General features: G+C 46.1%; 1 protein-coding gene across 4 annotated transcripts in view; it reads right to left on the reverse strand.

The window, feature by feature from the left end:
• Positions 1-16020, reverse strand: part of SEPTIN12 (septin 12) — a 75273-nt gene that overhangs the window by 30408 nt on the left and 28845 nt on the right. The window contains exons 1-3 of one of the 4 annotated variants that reach the window (XM_063315238.1): positions 9920-10025; positions 6433-6492; positions 3513-3701 (exon numbers count right to left, since the gene is read on the reverse strand). In XM_063315238.1, the coding sequence (XP_063171308.1) occupies positions 3513-3672 (160 nt within the window). In that variant the 5' untranslated portion in view covers positions 3673-3701; positions 6433-6492; positions 9920-10025. Of the gene's footprint in view, positions 1-3512; positions 3702-5273; positions 5487-6432; positions 6493-9919; positions 10042-16020 lie in introns of those variants that run through there. The other 3 variants (XM_063315237.1, XM_063315239.1, XM_063315235.1) reach the window with 3 other exon arrangements.

The raw sequence follows: 16020 nt of genomic DNA on the forward strand, positions 1-16020 counted from the left end.
AGCTTTCGATTTCCTTTGCAGTAAATATAACAACAATTACAAAATTATTTCTTACTCTTATGTTTTTTAAAAAAGCTCACTTTTTTCTATTATCCAACTTTTTTCTAATCATCAAAATCACAAATCATAAGTGCATTTTTTCCTGTTTCATGCAAAAAGTCTATCAGGGGTTTCCAGTCAGCCATAAATGTAGATATTTATTTTATTTTATTTATTTATTTTCTATCATGCCTTTATTATTTTTATAAATAACTCAAGGTGGTGAACATATCTAATACTCCTTCCTCCTCCTATTTTCCCCACAACAACAACCCTGTGAGGTGGGCTGGGCTGAGAGAGCGACTGGCCCAAGGTCACCCAGCTGGCTTTCATGCCCAAGGCAGGACTAGAACTCTCATACCATGCCTGATTGGCTCTTGGGCTGAGAGGGAGGGACTGGCCCAAGGTCACCCAGCCAGGTTTCATGCCTAAGGCGGGACTAGAACTCTCCTACCACGCCTGATTTGCTCTTGGGCTGAGAGAGAGGGACTGGCCCAGGGTCACCCAGCCGGCTTTCATGCCCAAGGCGGGACTAGAACTCTCCTACCACGCCTGATTGGCTCTTGGGCTGAGAGAGAGGGACTGGCCCAAGGTCACCCAGCCGGCTTTCATGCCCAAGGCGGGACTAGAACTCTCATACCACGCCTGATTGGCTCTTGGGCTGAGAGGGAAGGACCGGCCCAAGGTCACCCAGCCAGGTTTCATGCCTAAGGCGGGACTAGAACTCTCAGTCTCCTGGTTTCTAGCCCAGCACCTTAAGCACTAGACCAAACTGGCTCTTTTGTTTTTTCTCTGATCAAAGAAGTTTCTAATATACATTTTAGCCCTTTCGTTCATCATCAGACCTACACCTTCACTTCCCTGCATGTATCCATCAGTCCCACTCTACAAGATGAGACTTTCAGATCTATTATGCCCTTTCTTACTTTCTCACAGGCACACGTCTCTATTTTTCTCTGTTTACTTGCCTCCGTTAACGTATGCCCTTTACTATTTATTGCTTTTACATTCCAAGCCACAGTCTTCCTTATCCCATGGTTGTCAGCAGATGTTGAATTCTGTAGCTCATCTGGGTTTTAGTCAATTTAGGGATTCAGGTAACACTTTTTAGTAAATCAGAGAACGCGTTACCAGCCATTTTTGTACCTGTGCAATGTTTTCTGCTCATGATATCATCTTACAGGCCACCCTATTACCTGCATTGCATTCCACCAGCTAGGAGGTACATGCAATTTACTGCCATACATGCAGCACATATGAGTTACAGAAATGGTGTGCACTGATATCCTTGCATTAGTGGATAGATTTCTCATGTTATCAGTGGGGAAGGACAAAGGATACCAAAGCTTCTTCCCCAATCTCAGGAAATCTGATCCAATTATTTCGCTGGGTTTTGAAATGCCAGCAAGAATTTGATGCGCAGAATGTGATGCATTTAGTTCAGTGTTTAGGAAAAAGTTGGGCTTTACAAATTGCAGACCAGCCAACCAACAAAGCTTTATTAAGGTCAAAGATTAGCATACTACTGACTGCAAAAACATGCACAGACTCAGTCTTGTCCTTAGGACAGGAATTACAAGCTTTTCTGCCGGCTGATCTAACTCCAACTATGCCGATCCTTATCCGCACTAATAATATTGGTATGCCTTGTAAATTTTATCTAGAACTTTATTTTTGCCAGTGTTTATGAAGTCCAGCATTTCTTTTCATCTGCACTGCTTTGGAGCAGATGAAGAACGAGTGAGAGTGCCCCTGAGTATTTTCTAATCACCAGGGATCTACATTTGATATGCAGTTTGCCACCCCAAGGAGCATGTGGGCCCAGAAGTTCTCACAGATCTGCCACTAAATCATCAGCTTTCATGCCACAGACAGGAGAATGCGTTAACTCCAGAAGGAGCAATCATATCTAGTGCATTTGATTAATCTAATTTGAATTATATTTAAATGTAAAGTCAAACATATCAGATCTAGAGTGCCCCCCTTTTCTTCTTTCTTTTGCCCACTCCCACCCCCTTTTCTGAGCGTGTGCAATTCAGTGCTCCAGTCTTCCAGAATGGGTGATCCTGATACATTTGATAAAATAAATAAATACAGACCTAGTGTCATGAGTAAGGATGGCGAGCAGGGGGCTCCCACCCAGACTGTCAAGCGCATGCGTAGCACTGAGGAACTGTTCAGCCATTCAAAGAGACACAGATCGGGACCGCCTTAACCCTTGGGGGTTATATGTCTGGGTTTTTCCCATGCTTCTTCAGTTTGTTAGGATTCTTGTTAAGTACTAGTAATAAATATTAGAGACCAGTTCATTGTCTCAGTGTGTTTCCTGGTAGTTAGGACACCTAGAATCCTGCCCACGAGAGTACGGACAAACTTCTATCGCTCTGGGTGATGTTTTCAGGATCTTTTTCTTTACCCACAAAGCATCCTTCTTCCTCATAACTCTGGGGTGAACCACCTTCTGATGTTGCGCTTGACTTTCTGGGAAAGCCCTAGGGGTCCCACTAGAATCAGCTGGAGCAACAGCGTAAAGTGGGTGAGGACGCATCATGCAAATCAGTGGGAATGCAATCTCCTGGAATTTAGGGGCAAAAGTTGTTTAATTGTACAGGTAGTCCTTGCTTAACAACCATTCGTTTAGTGATGGTTTGGACCTCCAATGGTGCTGGGAAAACCGACTTACGACCAGCCCTCACACTTATGACCATCACAGCATCCATGTGCTCACATGATTACGATTTGAGTGCTTGGCAACCCCTTCGCATTTACGATCATCACAGCATCCCGTGGTCATGTGATCGCCATTTTTGACCTTCCCAGCCGGCTTCTGGCAAGGAAAATCAATGGGGAACCACGTGATTTGCTCAACAACCACGCGGTTCGCTTAATGCCTGTGGTGATTCGCTTAACGACCACTGCAAAAAAGGTTGTAAAATCGGATTGGATTTGCTTAATGACTGCTCCACTTAGCAACCAAAATTCTGGTCCCAATTGTGTTCGTTAAGCGAGGACTACCTGTAACTGTCTTTTAGGATGTAAGTACCTGTTTTTGTGTATTTCCCAGCTTTACCTGGGAAAAACAACAAAATGTTGCCAAGAGAGGCCATGGTGGCTGCAACATTAATTGACATTTGTTTATTTATTAAATTTATATCCCACCTTTTCTCTGGGACTTTAGAGTGGCATTCCCAATGTTCTCTTCTCTAAAAACTCCTCAGAACAATGAGCCTACACATTTCGCAGATTTCTTCTCTACTTACGCTTCTGGAAAGCAAGGAGGTTTAAATAGCCCTCCATCCTCTACTATTCCTTACAAAAAAAAAACAAAACTACTAGGGCAGGTGGGGATAGGAGTTAATGCCTGGTCCAAAGTCACTCAACGTCTTCTGTGGCTGAGGATGGGTTAATACTCTCTGGTCCTACGCCAGGGTCTGCATGTGTGAAGGCTTTTGAGATAGAGGTTCCATGCTCACCTACAACCATGATGTTGAATTCAAAGCCTGTCTTCATGGTCTTGATACGCATCTGGTCCAGGACTGCCTCAATCCCCACATAGCCAAACTGTCCCCCATCCTTGGTGCTGAGGGCCGAACCACCCTGGGGAATCGGTTCTCCTGCTAGGCCGTCCTCCATGCTCAGCTGCTGAAGCTTGGGATGAGTCTCTGAAAAGAGGAAGAGAAACCTAAGTTATGGGCCACCAGTTCCTCCAAGCCACCTCCTCTTCCTGCAGCCTTGTTGCACTTCTGTATTAAGGCCGGAGCAAGAATGAAAGGAAAAGGTAAAATGCATTCTCCCCTCTCCTGATGGTTTTCTTTCGGTCTGTCTTCTGCAGCCTTCAAGTGGCACTAAGTCTAGCTAAAGTTGGGTGCTGTGAGAGTTGGTGGAGAGGCTGGGACAGGAACGGAAGGGAGCAGAGACAGAAACAGGCAAGAGAGAGAAGGGGAATCTATTGGCAGCATATCTCATAAACAGCAACTCAGCTCAGGTGGGGAGACAGTCAGGAAGAAGCGTGTCCCTCAACATGAGCAAAGTTCCCCTTTGGGGATCCGACAAGAGCGAGCAAGTTCCCACTGTGCCGGTTTCCCATGCTGCGTGTATCCAAGTCATCTTTGTCTTAGATGGCCGTTAGGCCAGCAAAAAAGGGGAAAAGGAAGTGGAAGTGAATTTAGATGCACAGCAACATCTCTGACAAAGGTCAGACCTTAAAGAGAAGCCCAACCAAAGAGGCTGGAGGGGTGCCTCCATGGGGGAGGGGGCGGGGGAAGAGTGTTGGCACCTAGCCCAGGAGTCTGGAAGCTTTGCAGAGGCACCATAGGAGGAAAGGGGCTCGCTTCTTCCCCTGCCTCCCAGAATCAGGAGGAAAACAGCCTCTTCTGGACTCAGTTGGAAATGAGGGAGATTGTACTTCAAGACACTAAGAAGATAACACTGGAAGTTGGACGTGGCTCCGTGAGAAGATCCTGCAGTTTAGAGGGGAGCCTGGGTCTTATTTCAAGGCTGAAGGTAAAAACTCCTGTGAATTAAATCAATGAGGTTAACAGACTTGTTTGCTATTGTTGTCTTCTGTTTCACACACACCCCCCCAAACTTCCCAGGCTAAAGAGAAGGCCATGCATTTTTCTGGTGGCCTCCCATCTGAGTACTAACCAGATCTGACCTCCTTGGTCAAAGCTGGCTAGATGCTGCTGCAAATACTAATCCACAGGCCAGGAAAAGAGTTAAATTGGGTGGTCTTAACCTTGCCTAGTGAGTGGTATGGGGTACCACTCTTTTAATCCTAATAGTTTTCCAAGATTGGGGGAGGCGTTTGAAGAGCTTCATGCCATTAGGTCCAGCAGGAGACCCTTGGATGGGCAAACCCAGTTCTTAAAACATGTGAGTTTCAGATCATCTGTGGGCCAAAAGGTATGCATTGTGGTGCATGGGTATGCACACGCGTGATCAGATCTTGTGACTTCTTTCACTTTCATTATTAAGAAGGGTGTGTGTGTGTTAAATCTGAGCCATGACCCTGAAGAAAGGTGAGATTAACCATACCCTCTGAGCCAGTCCTCCAGCGTTTATGGTACAGAGTGAGAAGGTGTTATTGATCCCCCACCTCCAAATCTAAGGCAACTGATATTTAAGAAGGGGAAAGATTGCCGCCCAGAGGTTGGTCATTCTCAAAGGCAGAAGAAGCCAAAAGCACTGAATCTCATATCTCCCTTTGCTTCCTCTGGCCAAGCAGTTCTTACCCTTCCATTCCAGACACGTGGGGCAGCTGCTTGCAATTATTTAACAAGACGACAGAAATCCGGCCTCTATCTCTTTTCCTGTCTACCCCCATTCCCAGAGGGTCGTAGGACCAATCCATATGCTCTTGGAACAGCGTGGGAGCAACTTCCTGTTGTTCCTCAGCCCATATGGCTCTGGCTACATCACTCAGAAGAAAACACATTGGCCAGGACCAAGGACATCCATCTCTCCTCCCCCCCCCCCCAATATTCATGGCTGTGCCAGAGCCATGCAAGTTTCGCACGGCAAAGATCAGGGTCTGAAAGTCGCCTTGGCAGATTCCATTCCATCATCAGGAACACATCTGCCAACTCGTAGCTACCAGAAGAGAACATCCAAAGACCTTTGAGTTGGATTGGCTCAGCCAGGGTCATCTAGTCCACCTTTGCATCCTATACTGGTCAACCAGGTATGTTCAGGAAGTTCACTCCATTAAGAATAAGTCTAGCTTTTGGGACAACCATCTTAATTGACGGCCAATGCCCTTCTGATGAAGACTGAATCAACTGTGTAGAAAGGTATTATGTTATTGCATCCTGCTTGGGTGGGGGTGTCCCACTTTGTGCCTCATTTGCAATCTCCTGCTGGGCAGGAAGCTATCCTGGTGAGCAGGGACAAAGTATCTCTGGCCCAGTCAGTTCCTCTACAGGTGGTTAGACAAGGCAAATTACCTGGGACAAAGTATTAGTGTTAAAAGAGTGGTACCCCATACCACTCACTAGGCACATGGTACCCCATACCACTCACTACACAGGGACAAAGTGTCTCTGGCCCAGTCAGTTCCTCTACAGGTGGTTAGACAAGGCAAAATAGCTATGACTTTCCCCATACCTGTTTTGAGTCAGAGGTCACAGACAGAACTGGAGATGTTAAAGCTTAAGTTCTCAAGATAAACCTAAGCTTGGCTATAGCTCTCTATAGGCCTGTTCCTATTTGCACCCAACCATTGTGAAATCATTCCTTGACACTACACCTTCCCCCTTAGTTTCCATGATGGGGGTTTTATTCATCCCCAGCCCATGAGTGAGATAGGCTTAAGTCATCCTGATCAGTATCAATGTTCTTCATCCCCCACCCAAGTCAGCTTCAAGAGATGTAAAATTTGTTGGGCATTCCTACCTTTGCAGTGACTTGAACCCTCTGTTACCCAGAGGCATTCAGGGAAGGTCCTCCAGGTGCCTGGCAGAAAGGAGATGGAAGGGTTGGCCAACAGAGGGCACCAATGTGGATAGCCAATTTAATACAGAGGTCTACTTTTCTGCCAACTCAAGAAGGGGGTGTGGAGAGTGCTTCAGTTCATCAGTAGAGAAAAGCCTTGAGGAGGTGTAAGAGATCTCTAACTACTACGGCCTTATGCTTTTGGCTCCCTGAACAGGTACTTCTTGGACTATCGGCCAGGTAAAAACAGCGTTGCCCAGTCACATCGTAAGTCCCGCTCTTTCTCTATGCGCTTTGTAGCACTGCATGGACATATTAAAGGAGCAGAGCTTAGTGTGATGGTGGAATGATGCAACTCTGCTTTCATCATTTTCACAAAAGCGTTGGATCCTGCAGATACCTCTAGGGCCAGCCAACTAAACCTGCACCCTCTGATACTGCTGTTCCCCAAGACTGTCTGGGATGTCAACTTCTTGCTAGGAATTGGGGTTTGGAGAACTCTACATAGCTTGAGATGTAGGTCCAAGACTACCTCTTGTGGCTTCTGGTGAACTCCAACATTCCCAGGAACAAATTGTTCTGCTAGAAGCTCCACTTCTCCCTCCAGGGAGAAGGTATCTTCTCCAGGTAGGGGTGTGTCAGGATGCATCATCAACTTTGAAGGGAGAATACAGGGAGTCCATGTAACAATGGAAATCGGGACCAGCAACTCCATTGCTAAGCAACGCGGTTGTAAAGCACAATGTCAAGTGACCGTGATGACTTATGACAGCAGTTGAAGCAGTCCGGTTGCCATTGTTAGGCAAATCCCACAGTTGCAGTGTCCTGCAGCCACGTGATTGCCATTTGCATTGTCGGAAGTCAGCAGGGAAGGTTGCAAATGGCAATCACATGACCGCAGAATGCTGCAACCGTTGTAATTGTGAGCCAGTTGCCGAGAACCCAAATCACGATCACATGACCGTGGGGACGCTGAGACAGCTGCAACTACGAGGACTTAGCATAAGCCCCCCCCCCATTCAATGCCATTGGTCACTGAATGAGTGGTCCTTCAATGTGGACTATCTGTATGTCCCTTCAACTTGAGCTGGCACCTCTGCTGCCCACTCCTGCCACCAGAGTCATAACTGCATATCCCAGAAAACATGGGGGAACAGCAGTTTGAAGCTTCTGAGGTTGCAAGAAAACAATCCAAGGGTTGTTCTGCAGCCTTGGAATGTCCTACCTGAGGATCACCATTTCAACTATGCAGGGTGGTCCTAGCAGATGAAAAAGAGATTGCTCTGATCTTGGGCTTCAACATTGGCCTCAACTTGGTGTGGCCTACCCAAATAGCCATAGCTCCATGACACACACTACTAAGAAAGAGATGAGGACCCTTGATGGTGCTCATCAACCCCCATCATTTGGGGAACAAACTACTGGACAGGTTACAGTCTTCTCCATTATGGAGTGATGTCTTAAATATATTCACACATAGACTAGGCTAAAATGGGATGATGTTTGTAGTGCAGCAAGTAATAAAACCAGCTATTGCCTTAGCAGGCTGTGCAAATTAGGTCATCCTGTGAAACCCTCACCCATTGGCAGCATGTTGTCACGTGCTTTGTCCTTGCTTAACCCAAGTGTGGGGTTTAATGTATTGTGTGAACCCAGTCCTTGCTTTTCAATTTAAATCAGGAGGGTGACTTCTTTGGGAGGATTAAGGCCGCATTTGATCCGGGGACCAAGTGCCAAGGGTCACTCTCCCAAAAGTTATACTCGGTGCATTTAATCACACACACACCCCAAGTGAGAATTCATTGGTAACACTGAATCTGCAAGGATTCAGACTTGTGTACAAGGCTTTACACATGGGGGGAGACAAAGGTTGGAGTTTGGGCAGGCATTCCTGATTCAAATAAGAATATTACCTACAGTCATGCTTACATATTGCACTAGCAAATTTAACATGGATCTGTCTTGCCCTCTTTCGGGGCAGCATACACAATCAACCTTGTGTCTGGGCTGTACCACTTCAGACAGCATTGCTCAGACTTAGAAAATGAACATGCCAGGAGAATGATGCCCAATTAGTCCTCTCCTACACGCTAACTTTACTTCCAGAAGACTGTAGTTCTGAAATTACACAAAGCAACGTTTAGTACTACAGCTAATACAGAAAAGGAACAAATACGGCAGGTAAGTAACCACAGAAATAATCTAGAATATCAGGTGGAAGTCTAGACAAGATATTGTCTCCTTGATACACTACGGCTTACCCAGCTCAGTTAAAGAACTAACAGCTGCATTCATACAACATCCTCAGCCTGATGATTTTAACCTTGCTTAGATTCCTGCGTGTCTGTGCAAGTGGCTTCACACGTGCAAAACATGCCAATATTTTTCTACAAAGGGAATGGTTTTTTTTAAATCCCAGATCATGCTAAGCCACGGATCATCTAAACACTAACCCCAAAAGAAACATTTTGTCTCTGTCGGCGAACTAAAATCTGGATTGATGCATGTCCGCTCCCTTCCTCCTCCAGTCTGCTATACAAGGGGCTCATTTTATATCTAGACTTGGATCAAAGAGACCATGAATTCTGGCACCATTTCCTCTGTCATGGATTCGCTTTCTGGCTTTGTGCAGGTGAGTGTCCCCTGGCCTTTGTCCCCGACTTGAGGAGAAAAAAACAGCTAGACACCTTCATCACACAATGGCAAGGATGAAAACGCTGCAACAATGAGACCACTTCGAAAAGGGCACCCTCTCCCTCCATCCATATATATCATTTTAAAGGATGACTTAACATCAACTAAAAACCCACCTCTCCATGAGGACAACTAGCAACTAGGAAGTCTGCAGAGATGCAGAAAAACACAGACAGCAGAAAGGAAGGACCAGGATCCCGGAGAATCTCCACGCCCACCCAGGCTTTGCACATTCTACTGGGGAAGGTGGCTTGCTCGACTACAGATAAAGGAAGAAAGCAAGGGAGGGTCAAAATCAGAGTACCAATCTATCCAGGGTTGCATGGACTCTGCAACCATGACACAACCCAACACACATCCTCTGCTGGGCCTTAGCACCCTATTGTGCCTCTTCTTCCCCACCCCACCTTTCATGTTCTTGATGTCTCCTCCAGGATGACCCACCAGCAGCATCTCATCTCAAGGTGGCCACGCCACCCAACCCTGAATGGGGGCAGGAGAAGACCAGTTGCCCCTAGAGAACAAAGCTGCTGCCAGAAAAAAGCACAGGCCCTAGAGACAAAGATGATGCAGGCGAGGTCCAGCAGCTGTCCTGATTTCTCAGCCCACCCTTCCTTCACTGGGGAGACGACCTTCCAAAACGCAGCCCTTGTCCAGGTCGTATCTCCTCTTTCAGCCCAAGAGAAAGCGATGGTGACTCCAAGGGGGCCCCCCAACCCCAAATTGAGGTGAGCAGCGTGCTCTGCATCCTTACCTCTGCTTTCAGCCGCCCATCATGCTTCCGTCTTCCAGTGCTACAGCAAACAGGCGTCCCCTCCCCTCTGTCAGTTCCCCTTTTGGGATCCGACAAGAGCGAGCAAGCCGCACCAGGCTGCTGCAAACACATGATCAGAATGGTAATCGTGTCTCTACCCCCTCCCTCCCCTCCTCTTTCCTGGGATCCCCTCTCCCCTTCAGAAGGTGAAAGGGGGGGGGAACACAGGGCCATTCAGGAACTTTGCCAATAGCCTGCCCATGTTTGCCGCCTCCTCCCAAGCAGGCAAGTCCTTTGCATTTTAAAGAAAGATGGGGGAGGGGTGCTGAAGAAAAAGGAAAAGAAAATGCAGCTCTTCCTGGGAGGGGGGCAAGTTGAGGGCCAAATGGCAAAACCGTTGCATGAATCATCCCTTCCTGGATTTGAGAATTGCACACACCATTCTATGCTTCTGGGTCACTGTGCAGCGAGCTTTTTAAAGGCTCCCCTCCTCCAAAATAAAAGTAAAAACGAAAATAAAAACCACACACAATAGGCTACAAATGTAGAAAACTCATCCTCCCCCCAGCCCCAAAATCTGCAGGACACACTCATCTCTTGCACACCCAGTTTTCTGGACTTGAAATTTTCTACCTCCACGGGGATAAATGCTTGAGCAACCTTGCTCAACCTCATGCCCTCTAGATGCGCTGGACTACCATCTTCATCTTCCCCAACAGTGCTGCCTGTGGACAATGGGAATTATAGTCCAACCCATCCGGAGGCTGCTGGGCTGAGGAAGGTGGTGGCCGCGGTTTCTGCAGCAAAGGGGACAGCAGAACTGGTGGCTAATCTGCAGGACTTCACCTGTGCTTTATTTCTCCAGGTCACAAGCATTCCAACATCCTTAGATGCCTCCTCTTAGCACAGAAATAGCCTCTTGACAACCCCTTCCAACTTTGGCTTAATCGGTAAGAAATAGGTCTGGGCATTCATGGTAAGGAACCTACTTGAGTGTAGAAGGACCATGGCTGAAAACTCAGCATCTTCTCTGTTGCATCACTAAACAGTGACCTGTTGGCTACATCACACTGAGCCATGGTTTACTTAATCATGACTTAACTAAACCAAGGAGACTTGGTTGGGGGCCAGTCATGGATCACAGTAAGCTATAAATTATGGTTTACAGAGCACAACGGTTAGGCTCACTCAACATGCTATGCTCAGATCAATCCAATCCACCCAAGATAATTGGACTTATGCATAAGGATGATCCATATAGATGTTTTCCCTGAGATGGCTAAACTGGCTTGGTACCCTTAGGGTGCACCAAGAGAAAATACCAAGAGGGAATATCTCTCTAGAGCTTGAGGATGTGAGGTCAGCCAGGGTAGAAAGACACATCCCAGAAAACCACACCAGCACACTGGCTCCCCTTGACATATCCAACAATCTTGTCAGCTCAGAAATACCTCCAAGCAACATTCAACAAAAATTCTCAATTACATGGCAGGTTTCAACCCAGCATTGAATAGATTAAGGGCCAATTTAGAACAGCAGCGTTCTAAAGTACAAATGGCATATTGATTCAGTTACAGAATGGCCAGGGAGCCACATTTTGTGGAATATTCACTGCAACAAATTCTAAAAATCTTGACTGTCTTTAACATGTACGAGTTTCTGGTTCTAGTGATTTCAGCTCGTCAGTGTTTCATACCCAGATGACACACAGTCCCAAACACTCATTTGCTATTGCTATATACAATATATATACAATATATTGTATATATATTGTGTGTATTGTGTGTGTGTGTGTGTACACACACTATATATATACACACACACACATACATATACATATATATACACATATATATACATATATTACAATTATTGCTATTGTAAAATTATTTGTTGAGGGGGGTGGTATTCTGAAAATGAAATTGGGAAAGGAGATATCCAGGTCAATTGCATCCCAGTAAAGCAGGAATCTCTCACAACATGAACCATACCTTCACTCCATCCAGCACAAAGCATCTTCAGGTAGCTGATGGGCCATCAAGACGTTTAGGCCTGTCCTGGACCACCACACTTGGAGGGACCTTTTCTGCCATAGCCTCACTGGATGTAGGCAGCTCATTTGTCAGATCTATACTATGTCTGAGGCACTGGAAAAGAGGCATGGCATGTCCCGAATCCCAGTCATCAAATTACTATCGGCGGATGCATGACTTTTTTCAAATGCGAGCAGGTTCTATATACATTAAATACACTAAAAAAAGGAAATCCTGGAGAGATTTCCAGGCAGAATTTTGCCCAGCTTCCTTAAATTAGGAGCCAGTTCTAGTTTCTGCTTCTTCCGATCATTAGTTGCCAGCTGGAGAGTTAGGTAGACAACAGGCCATTTTCTGCCCCTGATTTGTAGAGCTTTCCTATTTAATACTCAGAATCAGTTTGGTGTCAGGCTAGAAACCGGGAGACTGAGAGTTCTAGTCCTGCCTTGGGCACAAAGCCAACTGGGTAACCTTGGCCAGTCACTCCCTCTCAGCCCTAGGAAGGAGGCAATGGCAAACCACTTCTGAAAAACCTTGCCAAGAAAGCTGCAGGGACTTGTCCAGGCAGTCTCCGAGGATCAGACACAATTGAACGGATTAAAACAAATTAATATTCATCTTGAAAAACTTATCTAGAGTGTCAGTGTCATCTACAGCTTCACTGAAGATGAAGTCAAACAGAGAAAGTAGCACAATCCTGCTCCCATTCTCTCCACAGCAAACACCGAGGACATCATGATTCCAGCAGTTACCTCTCCTGCCAAGGTTACCTGCAGTTTGGCCACCTCACGGTAAGTTTAGAGACGTCCCAAGGAGCAAGCTCCACAGGATTTTTCTTGGTGTAAAGTTTCGAGTCCAATTTGGTGCTTTCTGCTTGTGGTTTCTTCTTCCTCTTGAGAGCGCTGAGTTGTAGAGAGAGCATGGTTAAGAAAGCATGACAGCTACAGGAATGGGCGTGGAGGGAATACCCCAAGCTGCCACTGAAATTGCTAAAAGTGGCAGAAGCTATGGATGAGAGAGGGAGTCTGCAATTCCAGGATTATGAGCTTTTCCTTACTCCTTAGCGGGACCATCGCTCCTTAGCAGGACTGATTCTTGTCATGGCAACAAAATAACTTGTCAGCATCACCATATCTTCCTGGCTGTCTTCACCAGTTCACATACAGAGGCTGCCAGGGTGTTCGTGGTACAGAAACAGCAAGCCAAGGCTGAACAAATCACAGCCCGGGGGTGAGACAAGGCCAGCCTCATGGGAATAAGAAAATAAAGTCCTATTCAACTTGAGCTGGTGGCTATGTGGACACTTCTAAGCAACTTGCTTGGCAATAACACAACTGGTTGGTCATTCCCTTCTTCTGGAGTATTTTTTGACTTCCCATTTTAGCTTATAACCCTGGGGTTTGGGAGTGGTTTCTCAGCTGGGTCTTAACAAGGTCCCATCCTGCTTAGCTTCCAGGCTCAGAGAAGATCAGCCAGGTGCTGCCACCTTCTGAAACTCTGTGGGGACAGAGGCTAAGCTGTTCCTACAGAGCTGTCCTCCTAATGCTGAAAATGATTGACCAAGATGGATTGTCAACTCCATCTCAAAAAACCAAGAGGTATTTTGCCCACAGAATTAAAAGTAAGGTGTTTGAAATAAGGAAAACAAGAGATGTCTAACTTCCAATCTGCTCAGTAGAACAAGGAAGATGGCCAGCAGGCCAGTTCATAACAAGGTTTTTTGGGATTAATTCCTCAGCCATCCTAAAGCAGCAGCCATAGGATTACACATAAAAGGTACAATTGATACATTGATGGGGTGGGTCTTGCATGGAAATTCAGGCCTAGAGGTCAGATACTGCTGGAAACAGAGTGAGCATTTGGCCTCTGTTAGAAGAATTGTCCAGTCCAGGCCCGGTTTTGAGATTAAAGCTGGGCACAACAGACTTTTCAAAACTCTCCACCAATTGTTCCTGGGTGGACAATTTCTCTGAATGTCTTCAGGGGAAAGATAAATTTTCTAAAAGTTCCTTGAGGGCAGATCTTTTTGGTAGCACCACTGCTGAGAAAGTCACATGGATCATAGGAGAAGTTCAGTCCTGACTGAACGTGGAAGCCAAGTGGGTTGGAGACTGCTGGAGAGAGGATTCTTCAGAGCAGGACGTTTACACCCACACCCGCATTCTGACCTCCTCATTTCTAAGTCAGAGCTAGCCCACCACGCTCCACCGGGAGGGTTCTTCTACAATCCCTTTCTCTTCTGCTTTTCCAGAGCTGGCCAAAAATGGTAACCCAGGTTACCATTTCTCTGGTGCTACCAAAACGTAAAGGGTCATCAGAATGGAAGAAGAGGGGAGGTGTGACCTTCCCCATCTGGGCAACTAGGTCATCTGATCCCAGTCTTACCACTCTAGTAAAGTGTAATGCCTTTCTGTTTAACTGATAGTAATCTTTTATACTTGTTCATCAATACTTGCAACTTCCATGCAGATTTGGATCCTATTCAGAGAGATTAATTTCTGCTTTTATTCCACAAGATGGAAGCAAGCACCTGAGTTAAGAAATACGACTGGTCAGGGAGAGAGACTGAGTTTAAGCCATCATGCTTGTTTGCTGATCCGAGTGTTGCATGAACCCAGTTCTTGTGTTTTGTAAGCTCTGATTTATGGTTTCATGTATTGGTGAACCTACTGCGATTTATTTTTCTAATTATAATTAGGCAAACCACATTGGTAGATTGAATCAACAGGATCATAGTCCAACCTGAGAGAAAGCAGTTTCTTGATATGGTTGGAACTAAGCTCATTCATTGTGGTTTGCTGAATAAACCACAATTGACTGATTTGGCATAATACAGTAAGCTAGAAATCTGAATGGTTGGGGTCACCCAACCCCCAGAGGTGAAACCAAGCAAAGCTGGTTTCTTTGTGCGTCTTTTAAAGTTCATACTCAAGCAGTCTACCACAACTGGTGGGCCACCACCCTTAAATTCCAGAAATGCCTCACTTCAGATAGGAATATTTTTACAATGCAAATGTTCAGTGTTTTCCCCAGAACAAAAATATTAAACCAATGCCACCTCTAGATCCAGGATCATCCACAGGGAGAGTTTAAAAAGTCAGAATGATGGACACATGTAAAAAATGGAGGGAGGGCTTTCAGTCATGAGGTTGTGGCCACCATCTTAACATTTTTAACTCCCTGTGTAGACCCTGCCTGCCTAGATCTAGGGTTTTCGGGGTGGGAACACCAACCTGCTTTGGTCACCGCTGCCCTTTCCTTCTTGGCCAAGTCCAATGAAGAAGCACCAGGCAACTGAATGAAGCTCCTCTTTCTGGTTTCACCTTGTCTGGTCACAGAGAGCAAGTAAAGGATCAGTGATGGCCAGAAGGACAGCTTGACAGCCAGGGAGCTTCCAAGACTGACAGTGAGTGTCTGGGCAGGGCAAGACACCTGGCGGTGTTTACCCTGACACACCCTAACAGTTCTTGCCTCTCCTCTTCCCAAGCATTCACCATTTCCTAACTTCCTTATTTTAGGCCACCTTCTCCAACAGGGCCAAGAGAGGACTCCAACCCACAGAGGCTCCTGGGAATGACTTTTCTCTGTCCATTACTAAATGGACACTGGAGGAAAAGGCTGGTAAAGAGGGTTGCATGAGAGATTCAGGGAGAGGTGATGCAACAGTTGCTGAGAATCTTGGATGCCTTTACCGGATGTGGCTCTTAAAGGGAGACCAACCAGTCTTGGGCCCTCAGGACAAGAGGACGGATTTTTGGTCTCTGGTTTCTCTTGGTGGCTTGTTGTACAGCCAGTGTGCGTACACTGCATGCGTGTGTATACACGTGGACAAAGATGTAACCTAAGCTGTAGGCATGGAAGTTGGATGGAAGGTTTTGTCACAGGAAGGAGAGATTCCTCAAGGATTTGGCAAGGGTCTCCTTTTGCAAGGAAGGAGGAGCATCAACCCTGAGAAGGTTCCTCAGAAAGAGTTTCTTCCTGAGATCTTCCCATGAAATTTAATGGAAGTCTAGGAAGCCAAGGAGAAAGACTATGGAAGAAAGTATTGGGCCATGAAAGACAGGCCAC

Source organism: Candoia aspera, chromosome 14 (genome assembly GCF_035149785.1).
Source record: "Candoia aspera isolate rCanAsp1 chromosome 14, rCanAsp1.hap2, whole genome shotgun sequence".
Taxonomy (NCBI): Eukaryota; Metazoa; Chordata; class Lepidosauria; order Squamata; family Boidae; genus Candoia; species Candoia aspera.